The sequence below is a fragment of the Sipha flava genome, unplaced genomic scaffold (genome assembly GCF_003268045.1).
Source record: "Sipha flava isolate LNK unplaced genomic scaffold, YSA_version1 258_pilon_pilon, whole genome shotgun sequence".
Lineage (NCBI taxonomy): Eukaryota > Metazoa > Arthropoda > Insecta > Hemiptera > Aphididae > Sipha > Sipha flava.
In genome coordinates, this window is record NW_020272917.1 from 1,739,766 (window position 1) to 1,757,121 (window position 17,356).

Genomic DNA, 17,356 nt, shown 5'->3' on the forward strand with positions numbered 1-17,356 from the left:
TATACGCTGTGTTATTATGTGTGTGAGATGTACGCGTTAAATATGTGAAAAATGAAACACGTTCAGTAAAGCTTTACATAATAAAATACTAAGCACATGATTCGGAGAGACAGTTTATTTTTGATCGAGACCGAATTTAATTCAACTACGGTTACATTGTGTACATTGGATTTTGAATCTATTCGATCACCGAGTTGAATTTCAAAATGATACCTACTTATGCCGCTCATATACTTATACATTTCTAGGATAAATCGATGAATACTTTATTTTTAAAAATAGTAGAAAGTTAAACGTTTTTTACACGAAAAATAAATACATGTAAATACATGAAATACATAAATACATGTTTACAGTACCGGTGTAACGACTTGTTGTTCTCGACCAATGTTTTTCGGAGCACGGGAACTTTTTTACTGGCGTATGTTTAAAAGTAGATTTAATAGTTAAAAGGTTATTTGAAGTTTCTCAAAAATTATTTGAGATTCTCCTCTGTTCGCTCTACTTTTGGAATAATACAGTGTAATTCATTAGTAAAAAAAAAGGTGAATCACTTCCAAAAAAATATTTCCTTATCATGTTCAAATATTAATTTATGTTTGTTTTTCATATTTATTCGTCATTTTATCAGTAATAGCACTTTTGTGATCTCTTGGTATAGAACAATGAAACAGAACAAGAAACCATCTTTTGCATGATCTGTAATAATGACACAAAAATGTGTTATCTTATTATTTTACCCCAATATTATACCATTATCAGACGTAGTGATTTTCTTTTTTACCTCTTATGATTTAAGACTTACCACTTATTTATAGACCGACTTTCACCCTAAACGACGAAATACTGTACAGACCAAACAGTGAGAGTCATTGAACCATCAAATTTTCGAAAACGTCTCATACAACGGAACTGTTGTAACACTCGTTTTGAGGTATTTTAACCGGCTATAAGTGTATCCAAAATGTTATCTGCCTACGATTATCGGGCTGAATTTACGCTCACATAAAGCGAACACTGCTCTCGGCCTCCGACCGTCTTGTAATGTCGATCTCGATGTTTGTAAATAATTGTTCGTCGGCTAAGACCGAGTAAAATTCGTCATCGAATAACTGCAATCCCGGATAATATTCATGCGATCATATGCGTTCAGTCGTCGCCATCGTCGCGTCAGGCTGTACGCGCATTATTGTTTTTGATCACGGTCGCTACGCGTATCATGACGTCCTCGACGAGTTGTATCCGACCGCAGGGATCGCAGATCGATTGCATAAAATCGTATTATTATCGCCGGAGTACGCCTACCGCAGTTTTTTTTTTTTCCTTACGCGTAACACATATAGTTGCAGCGCTTTATGTTATTATTGAAATTACCGTGTACAGCGTATAATACGTTGAGACGACGGCGGCGGCGGCGGCGGCGGCGGCGTTTGACCGGCACCGCAGTGTACCGTCCCCGTTGTCGTCGACATGAAACGAGAAACACTTCAAACGACTTGGCCGCGCGTTGCCGCCTTTCATGTCTGACCGGACAATATGACGCGATGAATTCGGTCGTCGTCGACCGGCCGGGAAGAGGAGGCGGTCGGGGGATATTCGGTATATTCGACACAAACGTTTAACGCGGTTTCGGAATCGTTACACCATTATATCGCAAACAGTGGCGGCGGCGGCGGCGGTCGCATTTGATACGACGTCGGATTATTATAACGAACGGCGGCCGGGGCGGATTGAACGCGAACAGGTGCTCACGGCGTACACACCACTGTAGGTATGACTCCGCTGCGACCGCGGTGCGGAGAAGTGCGTAGCGGTTCCTGCGGACGCGACTGCTACGGCTCCGCCGAAGCCATTCGTGTAACCGCCCATCACCCGCGAACGGTTGTTCAATCCTTTCGCGGTCCGCGATCGCTCTGCCGGCAGCTGGTGATGTCGAGTGCGGTACATCGTCCGCGCGAAAACCGTACGACGGTTACGCGGCCACCGATTGTTGCCGAACCCGTACCAAACGCGTAATATAAATCCTCCGCGTGGCGTAGGTGTCTCGTATACGTGCGTAATGACAGGGCCGGAACTACGGGGTGGAAGACGGGGATTCATCCCCGGGCGTAACATTTTAGAGGGTGTAATTTTCGTAATTATTAACATCTAATTTGATATTTTTAACTTCGTTAAATACTGATATTAGGTTAAAACTCAATAAGTACGATTGTATATTGATTATAAGAATACAATTTATTTGAATATTTGTTTATTAGTCTATGGATAGGGCGTAATTTTAACATTTTACCCGGGCGTAAAAATTCCTAGTTCCATCTCTGCGGAAAGGAGAGCTCTCCTAGGGATATAAATTACGTTATAGGTTTTTCCGGGATTTCAAACGTGATTTGTATGTCGTTTCGAAGAAAATGTCTGTTTTGAAATCGCGTCTAACTACTACTCGGCTCTAGGCCGTAACCATCTGATAAATATTTTTACTGCCGCGTGCAACGCAAGGTTTATTCTTTACTATTTGCCTGACGTCCATATTCTTCACTCGGTTTCTATCATGATTATTATTTCGTATTAAATATTGCGTGTCACGTTCTTTATTATTTGTCTATTGCGTTCGCGGCAAAACGTGATTTATTATGTTTGTATAAAATTACCACAACTCGATATTAGGTTACTTTATGTTTCTTGTCTTGTAAATTATAGGTAAGGCGTTTCATTTCCACGTCGTTTAAGACAACAACTACATAATATGTTCTATTAATGTATATTTATAAATAGTTAAAACTCGAGAATTTTAAAAGTATAAAAACTTAGTAAAATTGTCTTGACTTGAATATTGCTTATATAAGTAAAGGTTATATATTTTTATTAAATGTTCTACAACGATTTGCATCCGTCGTGTTAGTAGTTATATGTAAAATAATTTAATATTTTTTAATCCAGGATAAATTCTGATGTGAAATGGTCTCCACAATAACATGTTATAACCAAAAACAACGGATTTTTATTACTTTTATTTTTTGCAAATTACTTCGTTGAATGTTATACCCGTTTATGGTAATTAACGAGTGGAAAATTAATCGACGAGTTCATTGTACGTGTGTGTGTGTGTGATTTGAATATTATCATTAATCATTACATATATTGTATAGTCTTGATGTAACTTGAAATATTTCAATAACAGATGTTATAATGACAATTAAGACGTATATAACGTAATGCAGATTTGAAGTCGTCTAATTTTTTTGCAAAATGAATCATTTGTGGTCCAAATCAATCGATTAACATACTCTTGAATGGACATCGCACGAGGCCAATAGTACCTGTCAAAACATTGTCTGAACAAAAATTATACGAGATGTTATGTAAAATGGCGGCTTACATGGTTCTTAAAAAAAAAAAAAAAATACTGGACTACAAAACCCGGCGGGATTATAGATGGATTACAAATTTGTTAACACAATCCAGCGTGGTACACAAAAACATCCATTCACCGGGCCATTTTATTATTATATTATTACACGCTGCATATCCTCCGTATAATAACCATTGTCAAATATACCGTCCGTACATTATTATTATGTATATTTTTTTTCCTCTCTTGTATATTATACATATTTTCCGAGATTCGGACAACCCAATAGCTTGTTGTTCGCGCGCTGCATTGTACACGTTTTATATACAAGGCGAATAACAATAATTCTATACCGACTATAGTCAGTCGTGTATAGTATGTGGACGTATACGCGTGTATTCGAATTGATGTTTCAATATGTTATAAAGTAGGTATACCATCAAAAATCGCTACAAACTGAGTCGTGGGATCCATCGTCTGATTTAATTGTTCCCATTTAATGTGCAAAAGTATAATCGTTAAGTTTTTTTCATTGTCACTTAACTCTAGGGGTCCTACAGATTTATTATATTTTTATGTTCATACAATCATTATGTCTGAGGGTTTTCGAAAATATTTTTACTTCTATTTTTAAATTTTAGTCGTGGATCGTAGTCAAGATTTTACATTAAAAGAAGCTATATTTAAATGATTCAATTTAAAACATAAAGGTTCTAAGAGATTATTATTATTAAATTGTTCTTTGTTCAAATAATTTTGAGTAGAGAATATTCCGAGAATGCCACGAGTTTATCAAAAAAGCTTTGCAATTGTGTTTCTTTATATTATGCACACATTATACAACAGCAATTTAAAATTTCACTGCGAAAGTTGATAAAATTTGGTGATTTTTAATACTTTTTATGATAGTTGTATTTGAATTTAGTACAATATTTTTTTTATACATAAATTAGTTGGTTTATTATTTTTTAATCTGATTGATTATATTTAAGTAATTAGATACACCAACTGATGAAGATATTTTGGCAACCGTTTTCGTTTAATATTATTTCACAGTCTTCCAATAGAAAATTAATATCGATACACTATTGAGTATTAAACCATAATAATAGTAACTCAATGAACGTAAGTAGTATGGCTCTGTTACTTGTTGGTTAAATTTAAACGTATGGCATAATTTATAAAATAAACTGTTCATATGTATGTAAATGATTTATTACTTATTTTAATAAACTACTACTCGTATAACCATTTGCACCTAAAACGTATTTTTTCAGGTGTAGCGAGATATACTCACTCATACCTACAAAAGCTCAAAATTGAAATAATGTTTTTTTGTTTATACAAATATTACAAAAATAAAGTACAGAAATAATATAGAACATATTAGTGTAATAGAATATTACCATTGTCGATTTTAACATTAATAATAATTAATATGTATCAAATTTATTATTTTAATTGTTATGTTATTATACCCTATTACCCTTATACCTTATTTTCTAGGTATAGCGGCTGTTACACATAGAAACAGAGTTGGGTGCAACTAAATATAACATTAGTATAAAATTACAATTAAATTATTTTTTTTCTTTTTAAACTCTAACCGTAATCAATCAATTAGTTCATATTATATTATTATGTTTTTATAAATATTTTATTGAAAAATTATAAATTTTTACTTATTTAATAAATGATATGGATAGCAAAATAGTTTTATAATTTTATAAGTAATTTTTATTTTTGTAAAAAACATAACAGCACACAATTACAAAAATAATAATAATTATAACGTAAATGGAATGTTGCATAAACTATTGCTATCAAATGTTTGAAAATAAATAAGATAAAGAATATTTATATAAATCAAAAACCGTTTCGTTTAGGCCTGCTGCAGTTATTACTAGCAGGGCTTATACATATATTTTATTTTACTTGGAATTTTCTTGGCTGTTCGAATATATATGCGAGACGCTGGTGTAAAAGAAAAAAAAAGGCACTTGGAGCTTTTCCGGCCAACGACTTTGCTTACCCCGGGTCTTCTACCATTTACGCATTTTTATCACTCCCTTCCTCGTTTCCCGAGCAGCTCTTGGCGTCCCGAAATTTCCAGAACCTCTTATGTCATACCCACCTCTCTTTGCTCTCTACTAACCATCCATTGGGTTTTTTGGGGTGACAAGACACCCGCTCGTTGCTAAGGAAAGGGGGAGAGCAGTTAATTCTGCGTGTCATTTGCACGCCGCTCGCAATATCTTAAAGGGGAAACCCTCCCGGCATGACCCCTATATATATATATATAACTTGATCTACTATGTCTTGGGAAGAAAAAAAGAAGTGGGAATAGAAAACTCCTCCCCGACAAAAAAATTTCACATCAAAAACACTCCCTGCACTCGTAGTACAGCTATATATATGGAAGAGCTGTAACTCTTTTCAAAGAGGGTTGCCCGTTTGTGTAGAGGTAATCTCATTTGTGGTTTTAAATTACTTTATTTTAATTTCATGGACCATACAAACCATTGTATATTGTGTATAGTAGAAATATTTATGTTTCAAGAACGAGAAATTAATTAAACGTTGGTCGACATTTATGCATTTTACTATGTGTTTTCTTTTATTTACTTTGTATATACCAAGTATACGTAGCATAGAATGTGAAAATGAATAATTTGTATACCTTCACAGATAGGAAATTTATACTATTCGAGTTTAATTCCAGTTTAATAATACAATATATAGCAATAACAATTTCAGAGGTAAATAAATATAATATTTGTTTTAGTAAATTTATGAATATAAAATATTTTGTCCTTGATAGTTGATTATAATGAAATCTCAGAATAATTTTATAAAATACTAGTATACTTCTAAATTTCGGATTAAATATATTGATGTAACTAAGAAAATAAATCTCAAGGTTATTTTATTTTCTTTCTTCTTTTAATAAAAATGAACTATACCTTTATATATGATGCACACTTACAAAATTTATTCATAATTTTTTTGTTTTTTTATAAAAATAATTAAAATAACAATCCAGTCAATACAATAATGACTTCGGCAAACTGTAGTTGAGTAACTTTATTTGTATAAATAATAAAATAAAGTTGTGTGTTTAATTTATTATGAACTTGTTCGAAATGGGAAATATAAATAATTATTATTTCAGTAATGATTCGATTACTTTCTCTAAACATGCAGTGATTCGACTTTGATAAAACAAATGATGTAAAATACGTTCATACATAATGCACAAGATTATGTAAATGCGACAGATTTTAAATTTGTTATTGAAAATATTTTGCTACGCATTTACCTGCTGGTGTAAATAGTACGTAAAACTTTATTAGAATATTGAATACATATTAAATCCTGGTTTAGTTTAAGAAAATTGTAAGAAAAAAAAATCGCATAAACATAACCGACAACGGATGTGTGAAATGTTTAAATCCTTTATAAAGTTATGCGTGTATATATAATATATATACATTATAATATGCGATATACGAATTCAATAATATATTTTATTTATAATACGACTATTGTATTACAACGATACACCTCGAACGTGCTTATATGTGACACTGCACTTTGTCGTACTCGCAAGTACATAATAATATGCGAATAATACGAGTGCGCGCGTGTGCGCGTGTTAGACTTACATCTGTGTATTTGCAATATGCATGGATTAAATCGTATTATTTCGCAAACGGCGATCGGGCAGAATGTCAGTGAGAATACAATAATTGCACGTGACAGGTGTGATGTAAAGAAGAAACACGCATACAAGGACTATGGAGATCGGAGGAGGCGGAACAGGAGGAGAAGGATAAAGAGAAGGAGGAAGATGAAGAAGAAGCCGCAGCTGTGTGTTATGTGGCGTGCGTACCACGTACGTGTACAATATTATGTGTGATGTATTGTGTATATTATATAGGTACGTGAAGCCTTCAACTCGTGGAGTTCAAAAAAAGGACCGCTCGCGCAGCGTGTGAGCTCGTTAAATTAGCGTTGCCGTTTGGGAAACGATATATTTGCCACGTCCCATTGAGCCGACCGGCCCGCGATGACTGTACGCGCTTCGAGCAGGATACAAGTCCCCCGAGGCCTACCGTGCGCATAACACGCATATAATACACGATAACCTACCTAGAGCCTCTAAATCCTTTTTTTTTAGAATCCTCGCCAAGCGGTTTCTCTCTCGTCCTTCCGTAGCGGTACACAACCCTTTTATACGTGCACCGGCGATTTATATTTACGCCACGTCGTCCCTAATCATCATCGTTGCACACTTTAAAATAATAACATTTCGTCACACGATTTACACGCGGACTTCCTACTGTTTTGCGCGCGCGTTCCGTTAGACGCCGGGCTATTATAACATTATTGAACTGTTCGTCACATGGAGTAGTTGTTTTATTTCATTTATTTCCGTGAAATATATCAAAGACTGAAAAGAGAAAAAAAATATTACGAGGCTATTTCGTATAAACTGGTAAATGTTTGATACACACGTAGTTCGTATAATTGCAATAAGTTACCAGATGAACGTATTCATTTGAAACCGGTTAATAATGTGTTATCAGAAAACATAACGTACCAATGTAAGTGGCTTATAAAAGTTGGAAATAATTAATACATCGATTTACAAAATTAAACTAATTTAATCTACTTCTTTGAACAGCACACGTTAAGTACAGGTATTATTAAGGATTTTAGAGAAAAGAAAACATTCGTCGAACCATTTTTTATGAATCCTTGGATTGTACGTATTTTGCACGAATCACAAACTTCAGTGTTGTAGTAAGTACTATACGTTATCGTTGTAGGCGAATGTTTTGAGAAGCCTATATTTTTGATCAAGTATAAATAAATTAATTCGTACAATTATTGTACGAATTTGAGTGCATATTATATTATTGTTCTTGGATAAATTTTACTTGTTTCTCAAATTATGTATAGGATATTATTTTATCAACAGATCACAAATCCCTGCGTAATGTTATTATACAAAAATAAGAAATGATAAATATATTAAATTTCATATTCATATGTAAAATGTACCGTACATAATATTTGCAAATGATATGTTTAAGCTATATGTATATTAAATATTTATTAATTATAAAAGTTATATTTTTTTATTTGTTTTTGGTTTTTCGTAAACAGATTATAATATATTATATGATAGGAGTATTACTTAAACGATTTTTCACGGTAGTTTGTATGCCGTAAATCATTATAGAATTGAGTTACGTGTAAAAAGAAAGACCGAAAGGAATAACATGTTAGCAATCCTGGCTGCCGCAGTGGTACCGATGTATACGTACACGAGATGTTGGACTTGACGACAGTTGACAGACGCATTACACGTACTCGAAGTATCCAATATTATTTCCAATATATATATATAAATAGGTAGGTGTATTTTTTTCTTCCGACGATATACGGTGTCGTATAACGAGATATTGTCTTCCAACGCGCTGAAGGTAAACACAAAACCGCTACGCGATCAAATACAGGGTGGCCGGGACCCATCAGGCGAAACCCAATACGACTGATGTTTTTTTATTTTAATAAAATAATAATAATAATAATAATAAAAAACAACATTTTCCTTTATGTGTGCGTATTTTTTCCGCCCGTTTTCCTTTTAATTATACACGGCAAGCTGGTTTCTGTACACGCACGGTTATTTTTCCATCCATGAGTGAACCAGTCACACGGAATCATGTCTTCAAACCGAAACACATACTCACACACGCACACATACAAGAAACACTATACACTTCCCCTCCTTATTACGACCCGTTGGAAATAGTATTTTTTCTCTCTATCGTTCGATTTCTTCGCGCATATACATGTATAAAATGTAGTGTGCGCATAAATTCCAGATCGAATAACCTATACCCGTTGACCGAGCTAGTGTATTTACTAAGTTTACAGTGTATACAATTTATTTATTATGCATGAAAAAAATTATATTTGTGATAACAAATGTACATCGTCTTATATTAATTTCTCAACTCGTTCCTATGATTCATACATATATAATAACATATACGTGTATATATTTGTACGGCATATACGTGTTCGATGACTTACCTTTGTGTGCAAGATCGTCATGATGGTTAGGCGGCCAAGCCGACCCTGCTCCTATGCCATGGTGGGTGGCCAATGGTTGGTGGTGGTGATGGTGGTGATGATGATGATGATGAGGCAGCAAGCCCGATTGTTCGCTTCTGGTAATACCTTGTAACATGCTCGGATGAACTCTGGAACAGTTTACGGAAAACATCGATTTGAGCGGGATGTGAGATATCATTTTTTAGGTATAGATCAATAGGAAATAATAATTGTATACTATAATATATTACTGCATTACATGTATGTATACTTAAGAAATCGTGTCTAACAAACTTACGATTTGAAAGCTTGAAAACTTGTTTGTTGCGAATCAATGATAGGTGTATGCACGCACGTCCACAGTTATCGTGGATAATACCCGAAATGACTTTATTCTCGGGTTAAATCGAAAATGTATTTTCGATTGATATTAATCAGTTTTTAAATTTAATTTTTAATTTAACATATAGAATTAAACATAGGATAATAATATACACGAGAAGAATAAATCTACACGAAATCTATTTCATGTATAATATGCATATATAGTTTATAATTTTTTATATGAATCACACACACACACACACACACACATATATATATAACAAATTTGAATATACATAGATTCTTGTCGTGTTACACTATAAGTATATTTTGCATATTTTGTTTCCAGATATATTTTATTTCGTGGCCAATTTTGAACGATTTGTACACGAAAGATGTTTGAAAATTTAACGTTAAAAATATTTATCTACTAATAATAATGGCTGCATCATGATTGCGCAAAAAATTTGCAACACGATTCCGCCCCAATCCCTTTTTACCTGATAAAATTACAACACCATTGCCCACCATATACTTTATGTATGTATACTTTATGTTATATAATTTATGTACAACATAAAATAATGTATACAATATATACTTTCTACATATAATTTTCAAATACATGCACTCAAACTTATTAACCATTAATTCACAATTTTTCTTCCCAATTATTACAGGCTTAGGACTGTCAACAAATTATCATCGTTGGCTTGGTTAAAAATTGTTTTTTTTTCTAAATTACATGTATGCTAAATGTATATGATATGTATATAACCTGATATGGTCAATAGTCGAAATTTTTAATCAAGCCAACAATGATAATTTGTTGACAGTGTATATGAAAATTATATGTAGAAAGTATGTATTGTATACATTATTTCATGCTGTACATAAATTATTATACATAGTATGTGGTGCGCAATGGTGTTGTGATTTTATCGGGTAAAAAGAGATTGGGGCGGAATCGTAGTGCAATTTTTTCGCGCAATCGTGATGCACCGATAATAATTAAATCATTTGTTTTCATATTGTCCCAAAAAAAAAAAATTAACTAATATATTTATGGCAATGTATAATATTAAATCCTAAAAGTTATGTTATTGTGTCATTTGAATAATTCTCCGCCCCTAGCCTTTAAATGCGCTACTGAATGTGTATACAAAATGTCTCCACCGAACACACCGATGAATAACTGTACATTATAACGGAATTCATTACATTCGTCGCGTTTAAAAACTATACGCGAACGTGTATAAGAATTTACCGTGCAAACAATACAGATTTAGGGTGATTCATTCATTACGTATAGTTTCAGAGTCAATTTGCTCCGGTATACGTACGTACGTCAAACATGAATACGTATACGCGTAATAATGTACAACGTCAGAGGCCACTTGAGCGCCGCCATTTCTGCTGCAATATCCTATACAATATATATGTGTATAATATAATAATTCGACCACTTCTGAACCCCTCGAGCACACTTCGGCCGGGGACGTGCAGAATAAGAAAAACCTAATAATAACAGTATACAACATTATTAGTGTGTACACCGGGCGTGCGCGTTATAAAAGGACTCGGATGCGGTGTGTACACGCAGACAAACACACGTACGTACATATCTCGTATAACGTATAATGTATGTTTACGTGTGTATATCGACTAGCATTTCTCACATTTCAATGTACGCGCGCGCGTTCTCCAAATGGTAACGCGATACTCCACGGGGCTATTAATGAAATAATAAAAACACACACCCCCGCTTTTAAAGAACGATACACTTTCAACCCTAGTGGACGATGACACTAATTATAATCGACTGCACCACATACTATTGACTTATAGTACGCGTATGTGTGCGTGCCGCGTTTAACTACCTTTTCTTTTCGGTAAATCCTTTTTTGTTTGTTTCATTTTTTTTATCGCTCAGTTGCTTTTTTTTTAATTGCCTCTCTTTCCGTGACGATTATGCAATATACATATGCATTTGTACAATTACAGCGAAGAGATTAATAAAAAAAACGATAGTTTATTTTTTGTTCATTTGGCCTTTATAAACATGGTTAGATTTCTCTTTCGAAGCATGCGACGTAAATAATTACTCTAATATTTATACTGTACCTACAGCGTAAAAATGAATTATAAGTTAATTTAATTTGTTTAATCGTTGAGTTTACGTGTGTTTTATGACACGTTTTTTTTTAATTAATTTACGTACACACAAATTTAAACGCTAAATCGTTTAAATTATAAATTTACTCAATTAAAGAATGTTCTTGAAATCATGTAAAAATTTTTTATTGCAGCTATTGTGAGATTTACAGTTAACTTTAGACAAGAAAGGAATTTTTATTTTCGTATACTCGTATATAAAAATAATGAACCATACATTTTTTTATATAGTTAAACGTATAATACATATATCCATGGGCGTAGCGAGGGTGGGGTAGGGGGCACTTGCCCCCCCCCCCCCCCCCGAGCCTCAAACTGAATTCTATTTGTTTATACCAAACGTGTAAGTTTTACATTAAAATCAAAAATTAAATAAGATATGTTTAAAAATAGTTTAGTGGTCGAGTGTTATCTACATGTGTAATCGTTTTGACGTTTTATGTGTTATCCAATGGTCCATCTGTAGATTATTTGAATTACGAATTTAACACTATCGCTTTATGTTTTTGTCCCCCTCCCTCCTGTGATTAAAATCTTAGCTACGCCCATGCATATAACGTATCACAATACCATACATCAATATTATACTTTAAAAAAAATAAATTAAAATTTATAAAGATATTTAAATCACAATAATACGTGATATTTTTATTTTGAAAAATACTAGTAACTAGTTCTTATAATTTTAATGCTTTTTCGACAGTTCTAATAATTAATAAATATCTGTTTGGACATAAACATATTTATTACACATAAGATACCGGTCAAATAGAAATTGAAAATAAGCAGCCAAAAATGTATGATAGTTCGTTTTATCTTGAATAGGATATTCAACCGATTTGAATAAATTTAGACTGTTAATATTTTTAATTGTGATTATCAATAGTGCACAGTGCTTCAGTGTTACGTTTTATATGGATACCTTATTATCTAAAGATACGATAAGATCACTCGAGAAAGTGGCTTGTGTTCAAGGCACAAATGTTGAAAATTTATGTAAAGATATGCAAGTGAATTTCCTGTAGAAATTGAAGCGATTGTAATATTGTTTTTTAGAAATGGTTTAATTGTTAATTCACATAATTTCCACAACATTTCTTATTAGGTTATTGACGTGTTACATTATTTAGTAAATACATACACGACTTAAATTATAGAATTAATATTATTGTTTAGACTGTACTAACAGTTCTTGTATAAGATAATGTAAAGGTAATTACTTACATACTTATATTTAATTATTTTCAAATAGTAAGCTTAGGTACTAATATATTATATTATATTGATTAAAATATATTAATTATAATATACTCTATGATTCAATTATACATATAATTTGGTACCTATTTGGCATTGGATGTTACTACTATGTAATTATTTGCAACACTATATCAATTATTTCGATGATATTTGCAGGACCGTCATCAAGGGGGAAACTATTTTTTCCGAGGCCCCAGTCTAAGAAAGTTTAAAGGGCTCCATTAAAGTCCAGATTGATTATAAATACATGGCGTTAATCATTTGAGATCATTGATGTTAGTATATTATTTTTAAACTATTTTTCTTTATGAAATGTATAAATTAAATTAAATTAAATTAACTTGAAATTATATTTCTGTGTAATTAAATACACTATATTTTCAGTTATTCTAATTTCTAAACAGTTATAATTGTGAGTTATTATGATTATTGCCGGAGTTTGAAGAATGACATAATTTTATCCAAATTTACATAGAAATTTACTATCGCAAATATTGACCCCAAGAACATCCAAGTTCTTATTTTCTATAACTGTTAAAAAAATATCTAGGAATTAATTAAATTTTCATTAAATGTGGTAACAGTAATACATTTATTTTTTTATTTTATTTTTTTTATTATGTACGACTATAAGCCTCGAAATTTATGGCCATTGGCATACAAATAGTTTTAATGGTTCACTTTTTAGGATATTTAATTACATATATGCAATTTTAAAATTATAAAATATTGATAAGGTTAGTTTTGGTTATAAAAGGTGATCATGAGGCTTATATTGTCTGGGTGAAGTGTTTTTGACAGGATGTTTCATACCTCTAAGTCCCGTTTGTCCATTTAAAATGAAAGGCATTGTTGAAAAGTTATTAAAAATTTAATTTATTGTATCAATGCATTTAAATTACCTTGATTGAAGTTTGGAAAACTATATTTACCAACATTTTGCAAGCTTGGTGTGTATTTTTTTATCATACTATACTCGTATATTATTGTGATGTTTAAGAGGACCCCGAATTCATTTGCTTCGGGCCCTAAAAATCATTAGAACGACTCTGAGTGTTTGAATAATTTTATACCAGTTTTATTGAAAAATCTGTTAACGGAAATTTAATTGATTTATAAGACATTGAAATTTGATTTGAATTTTAAATATTTATGTAAATATTTGTGAAAAATCAATTAGTTTTTCATCATAATTTAGAATTCGAGCTAAAAATTTTTAGAAAACGTGGGGTACATTATAACCGTTGTTGTAAAGATATTTTAAAAATTATGTTATAATTAATAATCACATAAAGTATACTTTATACATTTACCTAAGTTGTGTTGCATTAATATTGTTTTCAGTAGGTAGCTAAACAGTATTAAAAAGTATTTTAAATTTGAAAATATTTTTAAGAACAATTTCTTTCATGATTAAAATTATTCTGGTTAACCTCAGTACTAAATATTTAGTTAAAATTAATATCCATTTCGGGTTGATAAAAGATGAATATCGACCGCCCGAAGATGATAATAAAAGTAAGCAAAATACTTATTACACAAAATTATACTTTTTGTTCATCATAAATGTGTTTCATAGCAATTAAATGGTTTTATTATCACTCAAAAAATGACCGATGTGTTGTGCCCGTAAGTGACCGTTAACCATAAAAATAGATACGTGAAAATTGGGTCAAGGAAGATACACGCGAATTAAATCATATCGATCTGTATAAAATATTATTGGTAGTCTTCTTCGACATGGTATATTTTTGTTAAACAACATATTTATTCAATTTTTCGACAGTGGTTGAGTGGTGGGAATTACCTTCCATTGCATCCACCACTGTATACCACGAAGAAGGGATTACATGATCTTTAAATATGAATGAAGCTTTGGGAATGGCTGCAGATCGAATATTATAATACACACCTTTCCATTTGCTTTATACTTATACTCGGTACGAGTCAGATTTCAATGTAAGTATAAACGTCGTACGTCAGCGTGAATTCAATTTCAGACAATGTCCCGACATCAAGGCAGAGGTTCGATTCGTAAGCTTACGCGAGCATATTTACGTATTGTTATGATAAAATCGGTTCGAAAATGAGTAGGCGACTAAGACTTGAACGAGAGAAGATCTCATCGCGTACCAATCGCGAGTGTATTATAGTAACATTATGTACTTACGTGATACGTGGTCCGTGAAGAATTGCACGATGTATTATCCGATCCGAGATGACGAACGTGCGTGTACTGCGCGGATGTATTGCGATACAGTAGGAGCCTTTTCTTCGTGTCGTAAGTCGCGTGCGTAGTACGTATTGTATAAAACGACTTGAGAATAATATTGTTGATCACACAAGATTCGCGATGTACGTTCTAGAAAACGGAAAAAACCGGAGAGTATAAATCGAATAAATAACCGACCGGAGACGTCGAGACCCGCGGTTGTGTGTCGCGAGCGAAACACCGATGCGTGTGCCGTTAATGTGCCGTACGACGCGCGCGCGTGATGTGCGTGTGTCGAGTGGCCGCGCGGTTCGGTAACGTGTGTGTGCCGCGACCGAAGGGACCGCGTCGTGTTCCGCCTGGTTCCCGCGCGCGACGTATATACCGCGACCGTGGTGCCGCCGGTGGCCACGGTGCCGTTGCCGTGGTGGTGGGGAGCAGCGCCCCCGGTAGGTGTACGCGGGTAAAGTATTTCTCGGGGACGGTCGGAACGCGGCGGGGGGTGGGACCGGAGCGCCGCCCGTCCGCCAATCGCGTGCCGGCGCCCAGATCGATATAGAACGCTGCGCTCATTCGTCCGGAAGATATGTTCCATCCGCCGGGCGCCGACGCACGCGCACGCACGCGCTCCCGTGTTCCGACACGAGCACACGCGCTCACACTCGCGCACACGCTGCAGATCGACGCGCTCGTCCGTCCTACACCGCGGCCGCAGCCGTCGCCTCCGCTATCGTAGGTACCACCCTCCTCCCTGGGTCGCCCCTTCGTCACACGATGGCATTATTATTTTTATAATAATAATAATAATAATAATCATTTTTAACTCCGCGCGACGTTCCGTACCACCTACGTCCTACCCCTTCGATGATTTTTAATTTTTTTCCCTCCCTGTTCGTCCGTACTACCACTATATATCCACTACTACTCCACTCCTCCGAAGACGAGCCGCTTGCTCTCCGCGATTTACATTATTATTATTAATATTATAACTATACGCGCGTTCTGCCGTAACGTCCGTTTGTTTTTGCCTTCAGTATAGGTATACCTTTTAACACATACTAGTAGTCCACGTCGCTGAGCTTGTATTTGAATTTTGTTTTTTACTTTTTTATTTGTTGTTGTTCTCGTCCTTTAGGTTCTCCCACCTGCAGCTCCTATTCACACACAACCCTCTCGCATCACTGCCCACCGCCCGAAGCTCATGACAAGTCTGTGTGTGAGCAACGTGTAAACGAGCTTGTATTAGCGTCTAATCTTGTACCACCATGTAGTATAATGGTCTAAAAGATAAGTTAAGGCTTCAAAACTTTCACAAAAATATTTGTGCGATTTTGTTGTTTTTAGCAAACATTCATACGTTTTATTATTCTTATGTAATAGCTATTAAAGCCTAAACTTATGCACCCATACAACAGTGTCATCCCAATGCACGTGGACCCTAATGGCCCAGGCTGGGGACATCGGAATTTTAAGGGCCTTAAATTTAATAAAATTACATTACATTTACAAAATATCATTAACAATTGTTAATTGTTAATATTAATATTTTAATAAATTTAAATTAGCTTTTATAAAAATAATGAAATTTTATCATTAAAAAGAAAAAACTTATATTTTCATCGGTAATAATATGGGTTTAAATAAATCGTGACAAGTTTTGAATGAAAAAATATGGAAAATATATTGGTTTACTATCTCTTTTATCAACTGGGTCTCCACTGAAAGTGACAGTAGAAGTACATTAAAAAAAAAAAAAAAACAAAAAAAAGTTTTGTAAAGCGATAGAATTCGTGGTTGGTCATATGTAAATCAAATTTGATGTAATTTATTTTTTATATATCTTTAGTTTTGGTTATATATTTAGGCTAAAAATATATTTATAAAAGAAAAAAAAATAATAAACTGTT

At 33.6% G+C, this 17,356-nt stretch overlaps 1 protein-coding gene across 2 annotated transcripts in view; it reads right to left on the reverse strand.

Moving 5' to 3' along the window:
* Positions 1 to 15,820, reverse strand: part of LOC112684869 (paired box protein Pax-6-like) — a 48,931-nt gene extending 33,111 nt beyond the window's left edge. For both annotated transcript variants that reach the window (XM_025556585.1, XM_025556584.1), the window contains exons 1-2: positions 15,408 to 15,820; positions 9,458 to 9,627 (exon numbers count right to left, since the gene is read on the reverse strand). In XM_025556585.1, coding sequence (XP_025412370.1) covers positions 9,458 to 9,614 — 157 coding nt within the window. In that variant the 5' untranslated portion in view covers positions 9,615 to 9,627; positions 15,408 to 15,820. The remainder of the gene's footprint in view (positions 1 to 9,457; positions 9,628 to 15,407) is intronic.
* Between the last annotated feature and the right edge of the window lie 1,536 nt (positions 15,821 to 17,356).